We start from the raw sequence: 25,097 nt of genomic DNA, 5'->3' as shown, positions 1-25,097 counted from the left end.
CAAAATACTCAAGTTTTTCTGTTTTTAAGAGTTTAAGTTAATTGTTGTGCACAACGTTTAAATTCTGTTGGAACAGTAGGTGGTTGAAATAAAAAGCATAGAAACAAAACTGTGTTTGCATAAGCCATGTGGGTGAGGTTATGAGAGCGAATACTGCAGATAGAAATGCTTGTGCAAATGAACCGCATATAAAGCTGCAGTTTTCCTCTATCGCCATCTAGTGGTGAAATGAGGGGCTTCTTTTAGGGTTTCAGTTCCAAAGCCATCTGGAGATTGTTTTTACATCATAAGCTCTTTTGCACAACCAGCAAAGCTCAGCATGTACATTTTTAAGTAACTCTCCTTCTATAAAGTTAATTTGATTTATACAAACCTTTTTTTGTTTATTGTTTTTTTTTTTTATCTGTTTTTACTCAGGTGTGCAAGGTAAAAATCTTTCAGTTCTTTATTTGGGGGTATCTACTAATATTTGCTAATTTTAGAAATAATAAATCATGAAAACAAGAAGAAGTGCAGTGGGCTGTCATGATCTCTTGCTTGTTGCAGATCCCAGTGCATCCCACCACGGGTATACTTGCCATTTTTGTTGCTCTCAACTACTGTGACGTGGTCCACGTTGCTGGATTCGGATACCCTCGCTCAAAGAGCCAACAGCAGCAGCAGCCGATCCATTACTATGGATATGCCACCATGAAGTCTATGAAGGTGCGCGGCCACCTGTAGTGATGTACTTTTTGTTTTAACACGCTCACTGGCAAAGCTTCATATTCCTTGAATACTAATGCTCCTCCACTCTGTTACAGAATTCTTACCACGACCTTAATCATGAAGCTGAAGCCTTAAAAAGACTGGAGGATTCGGGAGCCATTCTCTACCTGCATCCACATTTATGATACAGATCCATCTCCATTTTTCGTGGGGTCATCTGTCTCAGCTCTTAATGTGCCTTCTGTGGTTGGATATTTGATTTTTTCTGAACGTGACAATCCTGGCACCTTATGTGTGTTTTTTTCCTAAAGTGAAATAATAGAGCGATTTAACCGCTTTTCAAATGTTTTTCTTTGGCGATGTGGTTCAGCATTTTTTTCTAAAGAATCTTCAACTCTGTAGATAAAGAAATTAATTAATAAAATTCTGAAATAGAAAAAATGTTGGGCATCAATGCAAAGTGTAGCGACCCAGCTGTTTGTGACAAGATAGCTGCAGTAAACTGGTTTCATCAGTAGATGTCCAGTCTTGGTGCTTGTTGTTTTTCGGTTCTTGTGATGAACTGAGTTGATGGAATGAAAACATCTGACATGCGCAGTTTTCACTTGTCTGGACTTTTCACGTATATCGTTAAGATGTAAGCCTGATGCGAGTGGTTTATCGAGTTTAGAATGAAATTTGTTAATTCTTTTGAACTCTGATTCTTTATCTTTAAAGTATGGAACTGTGTTCAAGTTAATGTTTTTTTAAAAAAATCTAATGACAATTTTGCTCATTTGTTATACTTTGACTACGGTGATTGTTTCATTATTTATTTCATGGTTTTTTTTCAGATACAAATGGTACCACTGGATATTTTGTAATGTACAGAATAAAATACATTCGTAAATTAAAGGTGATCAAAACTGATCATAATTGATTTTACTGTTGCTTTGCCCTTTCTTAATGTTTTATTTTATTTGAATATTGCTGTTGTTACCACTAGATGGCAGTATGTCTCCATTGCATGCATAATATACAGTATATCCAGTCTACTGCACTGCACATGGTGCAATCATGCAGCAGCCCCCCCCACCCCACGTGCCCCAAAGTGCCTGGATTAATGGAAACACTAAACCTAGCATTAGTGCATGTGCTAGTGAACGTGTGCGGTATGAACGTCTGGGAAACCAAAAACCTAAAAACTTGGAAGGACTAAGATACAATTGCTGCAGGTGACATGCCAGCGATGATGGTCTGCTCTCTGTAGACACCAAACCTTCTATTAATGTTAACGTGAATGGAGCCTGGCCCTTGGCGCTTGAGCTGTGCTCATTCACAGAGTGGTACATCCTCAGCAGTGACAGTGACTGCCTCATCTGCTTATGTCAGTTTAATGGCAGACATATGCTGCGTTTTCAATTACCCCAGCAAATGCTGTGATACAGCCACTGCTACAACTTTGACTAATAGTAAAAGCACACTCACACTGTAGTTTCTCCAGATGTGAATGTGGTCTGTGGAGCTAGAGCGATATCACACCTGAGTGTAGTGTTGTGCCTTCTGAGCAGCAATGCAGACATTCTCCTGAAGGTCACACTGGAAGCGGGATACCTTTAAGCTGCAAATATGATTTACTGCGCCTGCATAATAGCAGAACCCACCACATGACCATGAATGGATACTACAAACTCGGTATATTTGCTGTGTGGCTCACGTCCACATGTTTTGCCTGCATATCACCCGTAAGGAGGACAGTCCTTTTTTTCAATAGAGTAGAAACAAACGTCATACACCCCTTACACTCAAATTGACAGTTGCTAACTGACACATTTGCAAATGAATCTAAAAGCAAAAACACATTTACAGTATAATCAGATTTGACTCATCCATTGTTTTGTGGATGGCTTTAACTTGCAAGGTAAACAAACATCTACCACCGGCTCATTTCATATGTGCACTGTTGCCATAATTAAGAACATCCTGTCTCAGGATGATGCAGAAAAACTAGTCTGTGCATTTATGTATTTTATGCTAGACTGCTCTCATTCCTTACAATTGGGTTTTCCTAAAAGCTCACTGAAAAGCTTGATCCAAAATGCTAATGCATGAGTACAAACAGGAACAAGAAAGGGAGGTTATATTTGTCTAACATTAGCTTCTCTTCGACTTCAGTAAATTTAGAATTCAGTTTAAAATTCTCTATTCTCACATATAAAACCTTGAATGATCAGGCCCCATTATATCTTAAAAAAACTCATAGAGCACTTCTCTGTCAGACAGCGTGCTTGCGGTTCTTAGTTACCAAAAGAAGAATGGGAGACAGACTCCTGTCCTGTGGAGCATGCTCACAGTTTGGGTTTTGGAGACAGACATCTTCTTTACTTTCAAAATTAAAGTTAAAACTTTCCTCTTCTTATAAAACTTTTATCAGCAATTTATCAGCTGACCCTGAATCATCCCTTAGCTTCCATGGTTCCATGATCACGATGCTTTTACATTCCAGTATGTCAACAACCATTCTCCTCTCTCTTCTGTAGTTTTCCTTGTGAATGGTGCTACTTGCTGTTTGTTATCTCCCTTTGCTCCACTTTTTTTTTTTTAAATCTCCTCTTTCCTCCCTCTGTCCAACTACTTGTGACAGATGGCTACCCTTTCCTGAGCTCAGGACTTTGAGTGTTTAAAGGAAGCCCTTCTTTCCCATCAGTGACAAGTGTTTTTCCTCATAGGTTATCATCAGAAGTTACAGAGTGAATAGAGCACATCATCCTTCATCCTTCACCCTTAGATTTGCTCAAACCAACTCACATTCATGATTGTTTACATAATTACACACCATATGTTTAATCTCAAATGCAGAAGAACTTTTTCACATGTAACTGCTTCACATGGATCTGTTTATTTTGAGAATAAACAGATATCTGTTTGAATTAATGCTTTTCACAGAATTTCAGAGTTCATTAAAGAATGAACCCCATCACACTCGATGGGGTATGCATGCTTACACAACAGGGGGTTACATAACTGAACAAGGTTTGTGTGACTCCTTGTGTGCGGGCTGTTTATATGACAGCTGCAAATCAGGTCAGACTTTTCATGAGACTGTATACGATGAACACTTTTAAACATCCGGTGCCACAGTGTATTACACATACAGTGAGTTAGTAAACTTTTTTGCATGACGTAAACTCCTAACCCTGTTACTAATGACACTGCGCCGCACCAACTGAGCCCTGCAAGCTCACCTGTGCATGTAATGTTGACCTAATGAACCCAAAAGTTGTACTAAACTAACAAAATGCATGTACAATGCACAGCTTTGAACTTTCATGCAGACTCCCAGGACATCTTGATCACAAATGCATTAACTTGTAGTTCACAATGCATCTGTTTCGGAATAAAGACGCGGTGGGGGATGATTGCTATGCCACTGTCTAAGCACGGTCTCATACAGGCCAACGCGCTGACAGTGTGGTTATTACCATATATCTCATTACACCATCTGCTCAAGTCACTGTGCTTTCAGCCTGCACAAGCAACATCTTACTTTAGCGCAGTTGTTTTCTAATTAGATGTCCTTAAACAAAAAATTTTGCACATGCTGCACACTAGCAGTATAACACAAATTGTTTTTTTTTTTTTTTACATTTTAGAAGTAAGCAATGTGATTAAAAAAAAAAAACAAGAGAGAGAGAAAAGCAGATTTTAGTGTTTTATGCTTGTGAGTTTTAAGGGTTGGAAATTTGTACCAAACTATAAAAAACACACTAGACTTAATGTGAGGTACATAGTAGCCTACTGAAGACTCCTATGGCCTACATTTTTCTCAGCATTGTTGCAAAATGAACGCACACACAAAAAAGAAGAAAAAAAAAACACTGCAGAACTCTAATTCTTACTTGTGTATTGCATATTTAGTGTGGGATGGTATAACCTGCGATATGTCGTCTATATTCTATTTATTATATGGACTGTTAAGGGGAAAGGAAAATGAAGTATTTGTCAAAAAGTCACTTGAAAATGACGTTAACCATTTAAAGCTCTCTGCACAGCTGACCATGAAAAAAGATGAAATGAAGCTTGTGTGTAATTTCAGTAAGGAAGATTTACCATCGCTCATCTGCATCCTGGGTATTTGGCTGCTTTTCTGTTCTTTACATGACTTTACATGACTACTGCTTTTCTACTCTGTCAATACTGACACCAGTGTTTTACTGTCTGTTGAACAGCAGGTATCACTACCAAGAAAAAAAATGGAGTTCAGCAGTATGTGATATTTTCCTTTTTTTCCTATTTCACAAACAGTAAGGCACAGCATCGATGCACAATGTGTCTGTGTGAGGAGGCCAGTGGACCGTTAAAGTGGGAAGAGGTGGAAGATGTACAGTATGTAGCTGGCTACCTAGTGAGAGGGCATCTGGCTTGGCTTGGTGATCCTGTAACACCCCCACAGCCCGGAGAGCTGCCGTGAGTCAGGTGCTCAAACATTACACTACCATGGGAACTGCGAGAATGAGCAGGAAATAAGACGAGTGAGGTAGAAAAAAAAAAAAGATAAGCAGCTTTTCTACAGCATCAGTTTTGCTATTTGTTCATCTTTTTTCAAAAAGCTCCATTTCCTGTTTTCAAATGACCCCAAACCAACTGATTTCCCTTCCTACAGAAAGGCAATGCACAGTTTTCTTAGGTAACTGACAACAACAGATCTCAAAAATTGCAAACAGACTGAGAAAGCGATAAAAAAAAATAGAAATAGACTCATTCACAACACTTTATGCTAAGTGTTTCCTTGTATCTGCTGCACAGCCCGAAAGGTCAGCCAGCTCAGCTGATTTAAAGGCTAACACGGTGTCATTGTTTCCTAACAGGCAGCCAGAAAGAGCATTTTATGTTCGTGCCTCTTTTGTTTTTATCTCATTATAAATTATGCAATAGTATGAGTTCAGTGCAAAAGCTCTGCAGATAAGCAAGTTTGAAAGAAAATAAATTCATGGATGGTAAAATATCTGTGAAGGTCATCTTGTACTCCAAAGAGCTGATCATGCACTGATCAGCTGCGGGATATTAGGATTTTTTTTGTTGTTGCACAAAACACATTTAGGTCTTTTTTTTAAAAAACTATTTTAATACTTTGTATATTCAATGTGTATTACATATAAACATAACTGAGGAGGTTTCATGATAATATCCTGTTGTGAAATGTTTTCACTATAAAATTGGGTGACCATATTTTGATTTCCAAAAAGGAGGACACTTTGCCCAGTCATGAAGAACTTTAATAATACTGTTTGCTTAAAGAAAATCTTAACATATTTAAACGATGCCTCTCTGTGCGGTTAATGAAAAAAATGTGATATAGGCTTTTACAAGTCAACAAGGGGAAAAAAAATAACTTCAAAACCTCTGGAATTAAATAATGGTACAGAAATAAGGCCTCAACTGTATGAGAAAAATTACCAGTACCGGTATGGTACGGGGGAATTTTTTTTTCGCAGTTTGTCTGAAAAGCTGCAGTTGTGCTTTGGCATCTTTTAAACATCACTAGGCGCTGCTGCACGCTATCTGTCCCGTCTGTGAGCGCAGAACAACCACTCACAAAGCAGCTGCTCGGGGATGAAGTCACACATATGGGTCCACTGTACGAAAATCCAGACATTTTCATTAATCTCGAAAATCCCCCCGGACGCCCCGGACAGAACGTGAAAAGTGGACATGTCCGGGGAAAAGAGGATGGTTGGTCACCCTACTATAAAAGGTCATTGGGGCAACGCTAATAGAATTTTTCATCGATTTAAAAAAGAAAAATGTTGTTCTTCAATGTGACATCTCTAATGGAAGGATGTCAAGCTCATATACAGCCCACTTTGATTTTAAGGGGGGTGAGCTATTGCTATTAAAAAAAGCTGTTAAACATATAAAAATAAAGTTAAAAGTCCAGTTTATGCCCCCTTTACCATTTTTCTAAAGCAATCCAGTGAGCCAGATCACAGTCTTTGCCCCCCCCCCCCCCCCCCCCCCCCCTCCATAAGGGGGTCGTATGTTTGACACCCCCTTAATGTATATTAATGGACTTTTACTTTTTAAATTTGCACCTGAGATACAAATAATAATCACGTATCTACAGCTTTTCCTAGGAAAATGAATCAGCTCCAGTACCTTCTTCTAAAAAGGCCAACAGCTGAAAGCTGGAAGATATTACATGTGCACTGCTTAAGAACACACAATGGTTTATATAATATATCTAGAAAAAATACACAGTGTTTGTTCTTTTCACAAGATCTTGCTTCTCAGATTTGTGTATTGGCGTGACGAGGCAAAATAAACCCGTAGGCTCAGCCATCTCTGCTTCAGCAGGGAAATAGTCGGAATGTGGCTCGGATATACACAGTTGTAAGATGGTTATCTTATATGATGGCTTTGTCTTAGATCATTTTACAAGTAATGGAACATTAACCATAAATAACAAGAAACTATTTAGGCAACAGATAAAATAAATAAACATCGCCTGTCTCGTTCTAAAACTTGGCTGAATAGGCAGAATAGGGCAAGTAAGGCAGCCCCTATGTGTCTTTAAACAACTGCCAGAATAGGCTTTTTTCTGAATGACCTTCACATCCAAACTGTGTGTTTGGATGCACCAGTGTGCTCTGGCTCCATTTCCATGTTTTCTATGTTATCCCAATCTGCACATTGAGTGTGGCTTCAGCAATCCTGTTCTCCTGTTATTGTGCCAAAGAAGGTGGAGTTTTTATCCTGGCACCACTCTGTCTGACAGTCTGCTGGTACATCTGTCTGCTGGTCCCGGAGCACTGAAGGCATCAGGGTGTGCTTCTCGTCCATAACGTAGGACCTATTTTGTTTCATCAGACAGAGCCTCACATGTGCTGCATGACCTGAAAGCTGCAGCGGGCAACCTTGCACTGCAGTGGCAGAGTAGAGTGGGAATATTTTTGGGGTGAGTGCTCTGAGTACTCACCCCCTCCAATACTGAAAATCTAAAAAGTGCATGAACAGAATGCGAAACAGAATGCAGCCTGTACTGTTAATCTATCCTTTAACTCTATTTCAAATCTTTTGCATATTTCAATGATGGTTAGTATTCAGCTATTCCTGTGGCTATTTATGGCATGCCCCACATTTGCTGAGCAAATATTAGCAGTTCAGAGTTTAAAATATGCACCAACGACAAAAGCGAAGGCAGATGGAAGCTCTGCTCTCCTAAGGCAGCTGAAGAACTTGGGTAATGCTATCAGTTACAGTAACAACCAAACTTGCAGCAAACATCAGAGAAATGAGAAAAAAGAAGAGTCCAGAGCTAACCCGTGGAGAGTAAAAACAACAGACGCTCTTGTGATGGTACAGGATTTTTCTCACCACTTCACAGAAGCTGATTCAGTGCAGGGTGAGGCCTGTGGAGATCAGTGAGCTTACTGTTCACCACCTCTGGGCTTGAGTCTACTGAAACCCTCAAAGACCACCTAACCATTTGGTGATAGTGTTCCAGTGCACTGTGATCTTATCCAGAAGATGGTGTAAGAAACTGTGCATGTAAAATTCTTAATGCCAAGAAATATCACTCAAAAGACCTTTGAACAAGTTGTTTCATAATATCCATCCATCCATCCATCCATCCAGCTTCCGTCTCTTCCAGGATTCACACTTATGCATCTATAGTTTCTATAGTTCACTAAAGAGTTTACGTTTTTGGTTTTGTTTGCGTGCATCTGTGCGTGCCTTTCTGTCTGTAAATCTGCTAAGTCTTAATGTAGTGAATAAATTTCTTGTAAAACTTTATTGGTCAAAAATGGACAAAAAGCCAAATAACTCTGGCTTTTTTTTTTCAATTGGTGTTTAAAAAGTGCCATATAAAGATTTAAAACATCAAGTCACATTTGACCTCCGACCTCTCCTTCATGGTCAATAGAATGATCTGAAGGTCCAAGTGATAATAATGCTATATAGAGCTATTAAAAATGATAGTTCTTACTGGTTCTCACCACCACCCAGTGGTGGCAGAAGGCTGCCCTTACCTGAGCCTAGTTCTGGTGGAGGTTTTCCAGTTAAAGGGGAGTTTTTCTTCCTATTGTTGCCAAGTATTGGCTCATATAGGGTTCATCTGAATGTTGTAGGTTTCTCTGTATTATTGTTTTTATTTGGCGCAATATAAATAAAACTAAATTGAACTGAATTCTTACTCCCATTGTTTGTATTGGCAACATACAGGTATACAGGGTTTCATATATGGGGATTCACATTACTTTGGACCTTTGACCTTGAAAGCCCTTTAAATACATACACATTTATATACATATATAATGTTGATGAAGTATAATTTTTGTTTGGAAAGCAAATAAACTTTTTTCACTTGATACTTATTACTAAACAGTTAAACAGATATTAATAAACAGTGAAATGCATGTTTAACATGTACTATATGAACATAAATAAAAATAATAAAAACAATAATACTCCAAAGTATGTCAAATATAAAATAAGTTTCAAATAGCAAAAGTCTGAACTTGTTTTTACTGCACTACTAACTTCCTAAAGTAATTTGAAAAAAACAAAGAAAACAAAGTGTATATGCTAAAACAAACTTAATACAAAGAGTGAACTGCTTTGGTGGAGGTTTACACTCTCGGAGTGTTTCATGATTATAGTGAAAGATTCCTCCTGCATTAGTAAAAACTATGGCTTTTATGGATGACTTGCTACATCTCATATTATTACTTGTTGGCAAATTTCTAATGCAAAAGCCTCACAGACAGAGCCTCACATGTGCTGCACGGCCATATTTAATCTTAAGAAAAGTGGTTCTGGTGAATCTCTAATTTGTACCAGCTATTAATCATCAAGTGCCATGTGCCCACACCGTGTAGTATTAGCATTCTTTCATGAACCCCAGTCAACTGTTGAGTCAAAAGAAATGGGTGACCTTTTCTTCTGGAACTAGCCTCTTCAAATGAGTGAGATAAGCACAGAGAAAATAGAAACACAAAAATCTCTCACATGAAGCAACCAAACAAAGGATGAGTGTGTCTGAATGGGTTACACTGTTGTCCATTCAGATGAAAAAAACTAAAGAGGATCAATGAATGAAAAAATGAATGGCTGTTCAGAAGTGCAGAAAACTTTTAAACTTTCGTCTGCAGCGATAAACTGGCAATAAAACCAGACATTTAAAGATCTAAGACATACCCAGATAATTCAGAGCTTTCAGCGTATAGACCCGACACCTCCATGGTAAAAAAAATTCTCATTAGATCTGCTGCAGAACACCTGGCACGTTGTGGGACAGATGTTACCTCACTTGGTAAAAAAGAAAAATGGAGAAAGACAGTGATGGGAACACACGGTTTGATTTGCACTCGTAATTTATCATATCTAGTTTAATACAGGACCTCATTATAGCTCATCAGATTTGACAGCAGAGTAGCTATTTTAAAAGATCAGACATTTTTAGGGATTATCCACCTTTCTTCCCTCCCCACTCCCTAATATATATATATGCATATATATATATATTTTGTTTTACCACTGAATACTTCTGCAATATAACTGTACACATAATGACTATGTTTTGGATGTGACATTACCAGCACTACATGGCAGAGATAGTTATTTATGTTTCTTGTTCTTTTATGGCACACTAAGAGTATATGTTATTGAATAAAAATATTTGCAGACACATGGGAGCATTTCAGTCATCAGTCCTTGTTGACTGTAAATCAAGACGAATGGTTTGAGGATACTGCTCATGGGATGTGTCACGTGGTGCCTGATCTTACTGTTATTATAATATACAGATAAATAAAAGTCTGCATCTGTGCAAATGTTGTTAGCTTTTCAGTTTTTTTTCCAACTTTTCTCTCTCTGTGTTTCTCTCTAAACCACTCTCAGACTTGCTATCTATAATTGCACTGCCCGTTATGCTTATGGGGATTTGTCTCGTAATATGCACTTACATAAGAATGTGATGTCTCTTTTTCGACATTCAATAGACTTTTTTGGAGTGAACTGAAGCCTTTGTTACCTGTCAACCACCTCTCAACGCGGTAATGCCCTCCCACGATATCAAGAGGTCAATTCTCTCTTTCTCCTCTCCCTGTCTGTTTGACTAATGACCGTACGAAACAATGTAAAAATACAACCAGAAGTGGAGTGTTTCATAATGCCTTAAATCCGCCCTCCTGTCTAAATGATATTCACAAGCCAATCTGCTGACTTCTGTAAAAGAGGTACTTTGGAGAAGCCACTCTGTTACGTTAAAGGGTGTGTGTCTATTTTGCAAACGGGTTTTTCAGCTGTTTTAAAGTGTGAAAGTGAAAAAGTCAAATGTCACAACACTTTTTTGTTCCAGTTTTAACTGATGCCACGTTAAAAAAGCGAGTATTCGCAAGACTGCTCAAAAAGCACATAATGAAAATTTAGTAATGCTGAAATGTGGTAAGCTTTCCACTTTTGAGCAACTGAGATTTCAGCAGACTATTTTCCATATTCCTGTATTTTTTTTGCCCTATATGCACACGAGAGCAAAACTCTGTCAGAACTGTAAGCCCAGCTTCTGCCATCTGGGGCTAACTTGAGAAGGGTTCAAGCTTTTTTCCTCCCCGAGCTTTCGAATGACAGTGATGGATGATTCTGTCATTAGAAGCTGTGGAGCTCATCTACTGACCCTATTTGCTGACTTCTGTTAACCGCTTGTTTTCAGCCTACCCACAAAAGGTGCTATCATTTGTGAAGAAGAGGTCAAGGTCAATCTATCTTTTCTTTTATTCCAGTGCTGCGTCACAATTGGAATACATATTTTTTGTTGAACGTCTTAGCCAGACCATAAAATAAAACCAAGGGTGCAGCGGGTGAAATTCAAGCTGGAAACCACTGCAATGAAATAATGAAGCCCATGTTAAAATGTCTGACTTTCCAGCATGGTATGAGTGATGGTGGATAAACATAATTCCTCTTGCAATGCATCACATTTTAGTTGCTCCTTTGACTTAAAAAAAAAAATACAAACGAATAAAAGATGTTTGTTTAAAATGCAAATCCAGAGAATGGTAATGCCATGATGACCATGCCCATCCTTTATTTACACTACAGTGTCTGGTTGGCCTAAACATATGCGAAAGAGCGATGGCCACGTATGTTAAGCTTGGACAAGCAGTTCTTTGTCTTTTCAGTAGCTCATTCTACCATTGCACATGGTATTCAGAGAGAGAGATCATATCTGACACACCTTATTTTATTTAGTCCTGATCACTGCAGAGAGGAAGTGCTGTACTAAGCAGAGGAGATGACCTTGATTAGCTGGCCCTATGCCAAAACCTGCTTGCCCTTTTGAAAAGGACCTCTGTGAGTGATCGCCCCTCCCCTTTTTATAAAGGGAAACTACCTGTAGATGAGAGAGAGTTGGGGCGGGGGTTGCGGTGGTGGTGGTGGTGGTACTGGGGGTTCCTAAAAGAAACTTTGCGAACCCTCAGTATGTTAATACAATCTGAAAGCTCTCTAATGCTATGTACTGTGTCAAGGAAACAACAATAATGCATGCCATGTTTATCGACAAAATAGCTTTTGCTTACAGTGTGATTCTGGGTCATGTCATGATGCACATGAAGGATAACTTTCTCTTGTCAGTGCACATGTATTTTGACCTAACACTACACTGTATTGTCCTCCATAAATACATATTTTACATTTGACAAATGTCTGTTTGATAAAAGCCTGTTTCCAAAACATACTTTTCTCTGTAATATTTTCCCTCACTGTTTTGTATAATATGTATGCCATGTATCAGAGAGTATAAAAACAGTGGGTATCCTGCTCTTGCCATGTATTTCCTTCCCTGAATGAAAAAGAAAATGAGCAACTGAGATTGTGCAGACTAGCATGTTTAACCACTCTAAAGGCAGAAACAAACTCGCCTGGACTCAATTTCTTCCATATCCAGTTGTCAAAAAATGCCTTCAGGTGTCATCTGTTAGTCCCGCCATTATCACAGTAATATCAGTTTCAAAAGACATTTTTAAAGTCACTAGAACAGTGGGGCTGAATTACAACCTCCAAAGAGGCTCCATGCAGGAAGCAGGCTTATGCAAATTACAGTGTGTGGCAGCTGTAGGTATTTTATCTATTTTATAACGAAGACTTCAATATATAAATATATACAAATATAAGAAAAACTTTCTGATGAGCACCTTGCAACAGGAGATGAGGAACTGGGGGGATTTAGGGTAGAGAAAAAGAAATGCTTAGAGTCTTGTGGAAAAGAAAGTACACAATTTTTAAATTGTATGACTTTACCAGGTCATAATAACAAGTCATCTGGTCCCTACCAGGTCTTAAAATTAGGTAAGTGCCTGAGTTGGACATTACACCATTTCATTATTTATGTAACAAATATCAAGCCAAAATGCTGAAACAGTGTAGGGAGCACAACGGAAACTCTAGCTTACACAGGATTTTGGAAGGATAAGTAATAAGGATTGACGTGGCTAATTACATCCATTTGAGTAACTGATCATCATTAAGGGTGAGCACATGTATAAAAGGATAAGTTTTGACTATTTACTGGTCCAAAGCATTCAGGAGTTAGAACAATTCTGTTGTGGTAAAGTTGTGCTAAAACGATGTTATGCTAACACTTAATATGCTAACAAAGGTACAAATGGAAAAAGAATAAAGAGTTATGCATTGTTTGGAAGGATTGCCAAGAGAACCACAAGACATCTGGAACATGTCCTTTGGACCGAGTTGACCTGTTTGGCCATAAAACAAAGCATATGAGCACAGACGCCTCATACCAACTGTTAAGCACGGTGGTGGAAGGGTGATGAGCTTTCCACCCACAGGTCCTGGAAACCTTGCAGTGATTGAGTTGACCATGAACTCTGTATGCCAGAGTTTCCAGAGTCAGTGTGAGATCATCAGTCCGATGATGTGAAGTTTCACCGAAACTGGGTCACGCAACATGACAAGAAGGTTTGCTAATAAAACCACACAAGATCAGAAACTATTTAATAATCAGTCTGGCAGAATATCTCTAATTCTGATCTCTTTTACTAATAGAAAATTACAGTTTCACAAAACGATCAGCAACATAAACAAGAAAGAACAACTTTTTTTTATTAAATAAAAACAAATAAACAAAAAACAAACAAATAACTGTAACCCTCAATGATTTAACAAGAGTGAAAACATGTCTAGTGTGATGCTATGTCTTATGTTACCATGACTGGGTGCAAGGAAACGATAAATCATGCCGTGTTTGTCGACAAAATAGCTTTTGCTTACAGTGCGATTCTGTGTTACGTCCTGATGGACATGAAGGGTGACTTTCTCTTGTCAGTGGACATGTCTTTGCGTTTTGACCTGCCACTAGAATAACAACATTGTCCTACAGGGGTCTAAATACATATTTTACAGTTCGGGAAATGAGTAAAACATCAAAAGCCCATCTCTGCGAAAAATCTTTGTGCTTAATTTGTGTTACTGTTAAATGTACAACGTTATACATTAAAAATATGAAATGCAAATCCAGAACACCTCATGTCAGATATCTACTGGAGGAGGTTTCTGGGTGAGAATTGTGAGTTTTACAGTTCAGCTGTCAGTAAAAGAAAAACCCCAAAAACATTCTTACCAAAGTGTCAGGCCTGTCACTGTTAACGTCAGTCGTAACGTTATCATCAGTGTCAGCGCTGACAGTATTACAATTCTTTTACAACAAGGACCTGTGTCCTGTCTGTGTTTTCTAAATCAGAGGAGAAGAAGCTCAGATTGAGCATGTTCTGCACTTACACTTGTATCACTCAGGTTGCTGTCAGTTGGGTTTGGTTTTTTCATTAAAAGATCAATAATTCACATCACAAAAACAAATAAATATGTCTCAGTATACATGAATGTCTCAGTATACAAATGTATTTTCATGGTCCTTGTAGTTAATGGTATTGAAAAGTATCTTACTTCAGTTTAATGGGTTGCAGCTTTGCTGCTGATTAGACAGTAGCCCTGGGAGCTCAGTTGCCTTCCAATGAATCAAATGCAAAACAAAAAAGAAGCTTATTAAGAATCCAAAATCCTTAGCAAACATAATATAGCACAAGCAGCATGTTTAGAAAAGTATGCTTTAGCTTGTTCACCTTCATTGAAGGTGTAAGACAACATGTGTATTCACAGCTGGCAGTGTGTTGTTGTCTGTGCTGACAATATTAAAGCAGTGATGTCACTGCATTAAAAAAGATTATGAATATCAATGTATTTTTTTTCTGTTGCCTACGAACTCTGATATAAATATTCTGTTGAATTAATGCAAAAAGAAGATCATTTGCATTAGACCACGATGAAACCAAAGTTTGCAATAGTTTCTTTTCATTAGGGAGAAAGAAGAAAGAAGCAAAATTTTAATCCACGTTCTTAATTTGTTTTTGAAAAACAATGAAAAATATAATATATATGAGGACATTTTAAAGAGGAATTAGTGTGAAGTTGATGACATTCTTTTAAACTGTCATTTAGGCTCCCCTAAATGGCTTTCCTCTGGGACTTTCTCTTTTTCTCTTGTTATACGGTACATAAGATCTTGTGTGAGTATGTGTGACTAGTGTGTGCATGTGTATGCACTGGTCTCACAGGACTGAGTTAACCCAGGGGCACCGAGCTGGTGAGGAGCAGCTGGAGATACTCTTTCCCTTGGTCCCTGCCCCAATTAATTAGCTTGGACTTGGATGTATTCACGCTCACAGAGACACTCAGGTATGCAGGGTATAATTGCAGATTTTATGTTCTGACTCTAAAAGGTTTATTTTATTTTTTCAGCCTGACATATGGTCCCCTCACTTGCATGTCTTTGGTCCTCATATTGAGAGTTCTAGTGAACAGCACCTGCGATCAGCTGCAGATCTTTTATGTTTAATGTCTTATGTAATTATAAGGAAACAGGCCCCACCAGGTCTCACCATGAAGCTTCTTCTATCTATCTATCTATCTATCTATCTATCTATCTATCTATCTATCTATCTATCTATCTATCTATCTATCTATCTATCTATCTATCTATCTATCTATCTATCTATCTATCTATCTATCTATCTATCTATCTATCTATCTATAAGCAAGTATTCACGTCAATGAAACTGCCAGTGTCATCAAAATGAGAAGTGTTGACACCATCTTGATGAACAAGATAGTCAAGTGGCTTTGTCACGTTTCCATTATGACAGTGTACAGTATTCTTTCAGTGTTTTCCAATGCAAAAAAAGGTCAGAACTCAGTGACACTACCTGAAAATGCTCAAGACAGCACTATACACTTTTTGTACAGTCGTGTACAGTAAAATTACAGTAATGTACACTAAACATGAGATATTATGAGATGTTGGATTACTGTCCAATACTATACATACCTGTTCTCCCTACGAAATGTTTGACTGATTGATTTCACAGTGTTCTTCCAACATTTGTTTGCAGCATCATCCATTGTGAGGCCGTAATTGACAACATGGTCGACAAGTGTTGCCCTAATTTCATTAGGGATCTGCCTATGTTTTTGCTGTCTTTTCCCTCTGCTGTTTTGCCCCCCCCCCCGCATCCTCACCCCTCTTCCACAATGCTGACCTTGTAGAAATGGTACACACTATGTCCTGCTCGGTTCATATATGCTTGCCAATTGAGGGTTCATGGGATTAATCCATGAGTGACTGTGAACAAGTGGCTTGTCATTGGTTACAACTAATACTTCACACACCTCCTTGTCAGTGAAAGCTGAAGTTCACCTGAGAGAAATTGTTCAATTTGGGGGACATTTCCAGGAAAAAATAATAAAAAAGGTATAACATTTGCTGGACAGCATTTGAAAACTAATTCACCAGTTTTGTATGTGATGACTCGAGCAATGAAATGAAGGCTATTAGTTTTATTGGGAACGACTATTCAGCATCCAAAAGTATAGTTCATTTTGACTGACATGACATAAGCAAATGATAATGTTGTAGACGGTAGAGAATTGTATGAAAGCAACTGATACATGTCCAAGAGCATTTGCATTTGACGTCTAAAGTGGAGAAAATTGCAAAAACCCAAAGTTTCCTCTAGACCTCTAAATAATTATTCCAAAATAACAGTGAATGCTGTACATGTATTGTCTTCAAACAACATTACAAAACTTTTTTTCCATACTGCTCCACAAATGAGGACAGGCTGTTATTAGTAATAGTAACCCAGCACCAGTTCTACAGCCTGACTCGTTGTGTGAGCAGTGTTGGAAATGATGAGCACATCGGCTCATGCTATCTGCGTCATTTCTTCTTCTGTTCCATTTGTTTTGTTCTATATGTTTCTTTCCCTTTTATCTATCAAACAGCTCAGATGCCTGCCAGTGTGTATTACAGCAGTGTCCTAGTTTACTTTCCCCCAGCATTCTAGCCTTGGCACAGTCAGTGCTGTAAAAATCAGCCAGTGTATACAAAGCAGAAAGGATAAGTAAGGTATTTTCCTAGACTGTCCTCTAGCAGGTAGGCCTGAAATGATTACTGCAGAAGGCAAACATGAATTTCAATTTTATGCTTGGGTCCAACTAAATATTGCCAACACGTTCATTTGAAGTCTTCAGATGAGAAAGATGTTTAAAATGTATTATCTTAAGGCAGCGTGTTTGATCATCTTATACTTTGCAGTAAATAACAGAGGATTAGTGCATAATATTCAGGATTAATATTGGTGTTGCATACATTTGCAACTGTGTTAGACTGACAGAAAAAAAAGAGTTGTGTTCTTCTTACTTCAAATGCATTTTCTTTTTCTCCATCTCAGTTACTTTCCAGGTTTATATAGCTATAGGATGCATTTAGAGGAAACCAAGTGTAACTGATGGGAAGAATTGGCAGTGATGCACAATTTCACTCCCATATTTCTGGCTCAATATAAACTGCCATCTGTCTGCATTTGACTGACAGCTGTCGCAGAAAGAACACACTACTGGGAGAGACAGAGAGAAGGGCTCAGGGTGTAATAAGACATACTACGGTAAAACCAGGCAGTAGATGAAAATAGGGAAAGTATATATTGACTATCAACTGGTGAGGTGTGTGAGATTTGGGTGGAGTGAAGGGTGGAATCAGAGCTATTAGACAGGCTATCCACGTTCAGCTTGCTAAATGAAAACGCTGGCTAATAAAAACTCAGCCACAGGGCCGTATTTTATTCTGCTAGCCTCACATCAAAAGGTGGCTGTCTAACTTTGTTAGAGGGTTTTTGGTGTAGAAAAAGTGAATGAGTTAAAGCTCCAGTCCAGATAATGATGGTGTCACAGAGAGTTAGACTGTTCAGCACTACAGCTCAACTTTGGTAGCATGTTTGTTGGAAGGTATCCAAGTTGTAAATTATCTTTACACACACACACACACACACACACACACACACACACACACACACACACACACACACACACACGAAACAGGTACTTTCAGCTATCAAATTCATTGTTCAAACATTTGGACACATCTCAAACACAGCTGTCAGAGTAAAGGCAAGAGACTGACAGTTACTCTGAAATAGGAGCGTGCCACACTGTGCACAGGGAGCCACACAAGACTCACTGTGATTGCCAGTAGACACTTTACACAATAGTTCCTTCTGAAACATCTCTCCCCCCAACTTTTACCTAATATTTTAGTTAATTTGCATTTTTCACATTTTCTCAAGCACACACAAGCAGATAAAATGTACCTTCCATTAGGGGAAACTGTATTCAGGCTTTTATGTTTTAAGAAGAGAAAAAAGAGAAGAAAGAAAATTGCCTTACTGCAAGTAATCATCCTCATCTCAAGCACCACAGGTTCCCCAGAAAAGAAGGGAAAACGGGCTTAAGGCCAGTATATGAAATTTTTAATACTCACCCAGCATAATCTCTTTGCCACCTCTTACTCAAGTTGAGGCCTCAGCATGTGTCATAATAGGATGCAGGAACACTTGAGGCTGAAACCGCAAGGTGGGCAGTGCAGGCCAGTCCTCACAGATTATGGGCTTGGAGATGTTTTCTAAATTAGGCCTCTCATCTGCATCATTTCCACAACCACCCTTTCCCTTCCTTTACTCTCATACCATACCCTAAAAGGAGAATAAAACATTGGTACCACAAGGCAGTAAATCTTACATCAAATCCTGGGTGAGCAAATACATTTACTCTCCATCCATCAAATTCAGTCTTGACAGTTGCATTAATCAGAGTTTGGGCCAGCATTAATTAAAGGCTGTGTTACCTGTAGCTCCTCATCTTTGGCGTATTACTTTGCCTGTCATACCTGCTGCTTCACATATTTTCATTTGCTAATTTCCTCCCTGCTACCTTCATTTTCTTTGATGCAATTATGTTACTACAGTGTTATTCATCCACATCATTTTCACAGCGACATCCAGACGTAGGCCACAAGATGACAAGTTGAAATCTGTTTTCAATATATATGTAAATATGCATGTATGCATTGTATCGTCACCGATATCAGTCAGTGAGGCCAATAAGTTGTTGCACTCAATTTAAGGGTCAATTGGAAATCTTTGGTGTTTTAATGAGAATCAGTGATAATAACTGGTGTTGCCTCTCTGGTAGGTTATTAATCATTTGGTGCATGTAGATGTCATGTTTAAAAAACCTGGTACAATTTTTGTAGTCAGTGAAAGAAACATCTGAAAAAACTGGCTGGGAATTTGTATTTCTTGCACAGCTGATCTTAGCCAAAGCAGCTCACATAACTGCTGTAAGTGGGCAGGAATTTCAGCCATTTAGATCTGGCACGCTGAGCAAAACAGACTGCTCTGATGAAGAATATTACCTTTTCAGCTGGAAGGAGACGAGACAGTTATTTGGTGATTCTGTCTGTGCCAGCAGGGAAGTGTCTAGTCGAGTCTCTGATCAGCTAAGAAACAGTTTACAAACACAAACCCACGGGAAGAGATTTATGTCATAATACTGAGTACTTGTTTAAACTATTTATGAATGGGTTTCATGTTGATTGCTGTTGAAAGCGCCACGATTATACACTGTGGTTGGCAGTAATTTTAGTACCATACTTTAAAAACAACACTTGCTGAGAGAAAAAGAAAAGCACTAACAGACAAATAAGTACAAGCATAAAAAACAACTGTGATCTAAATAAAGAAAACACAGGCGGAAACATTTCATTTAAACATTTCATTTCTCTGTTCCTTATAGAAGCTGCTTTTCACAGTACAGCACTGCACAGTACGTGTCACCAGGGTCTCATAGGAACTCATCAAGTCATATGACATTGTCCTGATTACGCTGTCACACTGCAGATGGCTGACATCTCCTTCACCCGTAACATCTACCCAGTGGGAATATGCGTGGATTTAGAATGACATTAACAGAAGCCATCAAAAGACATCTGTCAGATGGCACATTAGTGTTTTTCAAACTACCAAATCATGTGAAGCGATTGTTGCTTTGTCATCATTCTGAATGCCACCGCCATGGAGGACACAAGCTAAAGCAATTAAAGGCATTTGTGAGAGAGATTAGTTTTTAAATCTAGTTAAACAGCAAAAACACAACTTAACACCTAACATAAGTCCACACTATACAGCATAACAACAGAGATAAATATGAGACCTATTGTCTTTGATGAATAAATATAATGATGGCAGAAATATTAAAGAAAAAACAAAAACAAATAACTACCCCCCACCCAGTTGTCCATGTCTAATTTAGGGAACCTTTTCCCACTGGAGATCTGCCACTGTGATAACTAACAATAATGCATGAAGCCATCCAATCCTAATTAAAACCTTTTACAGCTGAGTCCTCACAAAAAACAGACATGCACAAACAAACACCAGTACACACATGCAAACACCAGCAAGAACAGTGCTGGCAGCCATGGGTGCCACACATCTGCAATGGCTAGAAATGGAAACACACAAAGACGAACACACGCAAAGACAAACCATAGTGAATTTTGTGTTTAGAGTTTAATATCTAAATTAATACTTTGACACATTTCTTGTCAAGAGTTAAGAGACAGCTTTAACAAAAACGGAAGATGCAGAGAAGACATGGCTAGCTCTGTCAAAAGGTAACAAACCCTGATTAATCAGCACCTCCAAAGGTCATCCAATAATAATTAGTATTATCTTTATTTTATTTTTTTAAACAAGCAGAAACCAAATTCTGATGGGATGGGATGGCAGTGCTGGAAATGATGAGCATGTCACTGCTGTGGTAGCCATGGTGGTTCAGTGTGCCTTCAGTTTTGAATAAATCCCTAACAGTGTCACCAGCAAAGCGCCCCCACACCATCACACCTCCTCCGTGCTCCATGGTGGGAACCATGCATTTAGAGACCATCCATTCACCTTTTCCACATTGCACAAAGAGACAGCGGGTGGAACCAAAAACCTCAAATTTAGACTGCTCAGACCAAAGTACAGATTTTCATTGGTCCAGTGTCCATTCCTAGACATTTGACCATAAAAGCCTCATTTGCGCAGTCTCCTCTGATTTGTTTGGAAGTTTTCTTGTTTGTTATCCGTTCACTGTATTTAGTCAGTCTGAGTGTGCCTGTGTTTTCAATGTGACCGTGATTTCTGTCTGTTTCCTGTTTTATTCTAATAGTCATTTGTCCTGTTTGCGTCATGTTGAGTTTTGCTTTGTGTCTTGTCAGTCAGAATATGTCCAGCCTTGTTCCCCAGGTGTTACCTCTCTGCCCTGATTCCCTGTGTGTATAAATTGGCTGCATTTCCCTCTGTTCCTTGTTGTGCTCTCCTTCGTCCTCTGGCTGTGTTCTGTCTGTTAAGTATATCTCAGTCTAGGTTCCTTGTGACTTCCTTGGTAAATGTAGTATTAGTATTTAGTATTTAGTATTTATTAGTATTTATTTATTTATTGTCATTGTCAAGAACAATGAAATTGCGTTTGGGGCTTCCATACAACCCAAAAAAAAAATATATATATTGTATTCGATAATTCAGCAACAAAGGTGCATTTAAGTTTAGTTTTACCTGTAAGTCCTGCACCTATGGGTTCCTTCCTGCCTTACACAGAAATGACAAATACTTGGTAAGGCAAGGTGATATTTCATGGAATGAATGGCCACACCCACCTTTTATGTCAATCATGGTTCTTTGCATGTAGCATTCAAATGTCAGAGAAACTGCCCTTTCTCTGAATGTATTTTGACCATCTTTCAGCCTCAGTTAATGGTATAGAGGCATAACAGCATGCCCGATCAGGAATAAAAACATGCCCATTCTTAAAATGTGACAGACATGAGAATGTTATGTGGACAGTTATGTTCATTTATGTATGTAAAAATGGCATGCGTTCCAAATTGGCATCATTCAGGCATACAAACATATGATCATTGCAGTAGGACAATAACAAATAAGAGGTTTAATGCATATTTGCCGTTTCTCACAGTTTTCTTTAATGTTTTCAAATCTGAATTTGATTGTGCAGATAAATATGCTGTGAATGGATGCAATGATGAAAATCAGGTTAACATGAATTCAAAATGACCAACCACCAGCTTTATAGTTAAAATAGCGATTCTACAAGAAAACTTTAAATCATATTGCACCTTGACTCATCAGCAGTAGAGAGGTTAATGAAAACAGCAGCCCATTATAGTATCACAAGAAGCTGATTTCACAGCCCATCACAGTTTAGTAGCACGTTAATAAGAGGCACATCAGTGGACTGAAGGATTTACTAAACATTATTCATCATCTCCTGAGAGCCATCGAAAGTCTGCTATCATGGGATATCTGCTTGATTAGGTGATGTGGAGTGCGTGCACATGAGATACGAGGGATGAGGTTTTATTATGCAAATGATGAAAACTTCGAGCACCATGTCTTGATGAGCCAACATCCGCCTTAATCTGCTGAGCCACGGGGAAATGACCAGTGAGGATTTTTAAGAGCTTTAAAACATAAATTTGATCCATCCCGGTTAAGGTTCAGGAATATAAATTGCACTGCACCGCCATGGAGATTTTTAAAGTTGTCAGACTGCGTCCATCAAGAATCAATACCCAGATATCACTGCCTGCAGCGAAGAGCAATCTGTAAAACCACAGAAATCCCAAAGCGTCTCGTGGTGAAGGTTTATTTGTTAAACGAGTTGGTAAATTGCGTTAAGCTTTAAAATATAACATATCTGGATGTATTCTGTGGTGTAAAACAAACAAACAAACAAAAACTAGTAACTTGGTATTTCATTATTTGTAAGGGAGAGTGTGATGAATCCAATTTACTAATATTTTCCCAGACAAGTCAATCAATTATAGCTTCAAAATTACAAACCTACGGATAAAAGACAGTTTTCAGAATTTGCACATGCTATAGATTTACTTGTCCACATAACTGTTTCAACATATACAGCATGGTTTTGGTAAATGGTTAATTAATCATTGTAACATAGAAAAGGTGTTTGCTGCTCGTTTTTGTAGTTTTTCCTAGACTTTTAATAGTTTACATTTCCCAAAATGTGTCTTCTAATATCAGTGCAGATGGCTACAAAAATCAATACATGTGGTTTAAAAGCTTCCTGAAAATAACTTCCATTGATTTCAAGAAAACCGAGTGCTGCTTAATTAGAAACAGTAAGCAGTGCTTTATTTCTTCCCTCAAACAACACTTCACATCAATATAAGATTTAAATCAATGATGTTTGTCGGGTTGATGATTGTCCTTGCTTTTTTGAGTGTATCTGTTAGTCTAGATAGCAAAATTAGCCTGATCATTTATTTTTTAAAATGAAACTGAAAAATAATTTGGGTTTGGTGAAGGCTGCAGTGTTACTTTTGTCTACTGGTGGATAACATGACCTGACCAGCTAATTTAGATCGCAAAATTAATATAAAAAGGTACACGTGTGTGTGTGTGTGTGTGATTCACCAGGCTACTCAGCTCTGGCTGGACAGGGGTCACAGTTCTAACTGCTATCTGAGAAAGCACAGTTACGCAACAGTTTTCTTTCCTCCTGTCCTGTCCAACAGTGTAGCAATCAGAATTGTTGTCTTAAGGCCAAAACATGCCAAACAGATTTACTTTCACAAGTGCAGTATTAAGCACCTGCTATAATGATCCACTCGATAGTCGTATTTTATCAGAACTTTATGAGGATTTTTTTAAATTTTGGGTTATTACAGCCACAACAGAAAAGATTGAAGGGCAGAAAAGAAAAAATAAGTAAGAATGTGAAGCTGGTGAGAAAGTTAACAGAAACAAACACTGCGAATCTGCTTCAACACTTGCTGAGAAAATAAAAGAAAACAGCAAAGAAACATCAGCAACAACCAACATATGCATAAACAACAGTGAAGACCCAGGCCCCACCACCCCACCGACATCCAGGCCCTGCTGGGAGCTGGCTATGTCAGAGCAGACCGAGCTCCGGCCACGGAGACCTGAGACCCAAGGACACCCGACAGAGCCTGTGGGCCTGGGTCCCGCTATGGAGCCGCTGGGAGTAAGCCAGTACACACCCGAGCACCCAGCCCCTGACACTGGCAGATGGGGATACCAGCCACTGGCCACTGGTTTTCTTTCACAGGGGAGGTCTGCTGTCTGTCAAATTAAGATGAATTTCACCAACCAATAAACATCCTGCCACCCTGTGCACCCATGTCAACCTTATCTCATGCAAATGCTTAAGCATTTTAACAACAAGACGAGTGAAGAACAAAAAAAAAAAAGAAAAGAAAAAAGAACAGTGATAAAGATTCTGGATTTGGCAGAGTGTGGTGGAAGCTGTCAGATATGCCTTCCAGAAACTAGGTGCTCATTAGCATACTTCATTGGGCTAAATATAGTCCTAATCCAATGCTGAAGGGCAAACAAACAAATCGCATACAGCATGCGAGTGTGTGTTTGGTGGGTGAGGCATTTAACAAATTCTTCACCCCTAAAGTATTTTGGCATGACAGCACAGTTTGTGTAAAAAAAGAAAAGAAAAGAAAATCACCTCTGATGGTTGACATACAGTTTATGACCCTTTTGGAAACGTTTACTATGCTGCCTATGACAGTGCACACTGCAAATGACTGCAGGCCTCAGTGATGCCAAGGGAATCTGTTAAAAGGTCACAGGCAAAACAAGTAGCTTGGCTGGAGGGAGGACATGCAGTGACAAGGAAGCACGTGTCGAAGATGCATAAAGCTTCTGGGACTTCAAGAGTCTTTGAGACTCATTGGCTTAGTTTGCACAAAAGGACTAAGATGTACGCAGCGTTTCCCTCAGCGGTGCGCTCTGAGTGGCATTCTGTCAGCGCATGTGAAACAGGAGCAAAGGATGTGTGGTGAGGTATATGCTTGATGTGATTATAGTGTGACTCACAGAGGGTGGCTGGCTTATGCGTGAAGAGATATATGACAGAGCAGTTCACAGATGCATGTTAAT

General features: G+C 38.7%; 1 protein-coding gene across 5 annotated transcripts in view; it reads left to right on the top strand.

The window, feature by feature from the left end:
* Positions 1–1,633, top strand: part of st3gal4 (ST3 beta-galactoside alpha-2,3-sialyltransferase 4) — a 48,597-nt gene extending 46,964 nt beyond the window's left edge. For all 5 annotated transcript variants that reach the window (XM_085429784.1, XM_085429782.1, XM_085429783.1 and 2 more), the window contains exons 10-11: positions 547–705; positions 804–1,633. In XM_085429784.1, the coding sequence (XP_085285910.1) occupies positions 547–705; positions 804–893 (249 nt within the window). In that variant the 3' untranslated portion in view covers positions 894–1,633. The remainder of the gene's footprint in view (positions 1–546; positions 706–803) is intronic.
* Positions 1,634–25,097: the final 23,464 nt, after the last annotated feature.

The sequence above is a fragment of the Copadichromis virginalis genome, linkage group LG14 (assembly GCF_057382275.1).
Source record: "Copadichromis virginalis isolate Kocher_CV1m ecotype Utaka linkage group LG14, C_Virginalis_male_GT1.1, whole genome shotgun sequence".
Lineage (NCBI taxonomy): Eukaryota > Metazoa > Chordata > Actinopteri > Cichliformes > Cichlidae > Copadichromis > Copadichromis virginalis.
Note: the sequence above shows the minus strand (reverse complement) of the source record. Positions and strands in the feature narration are given on the sequence as shown.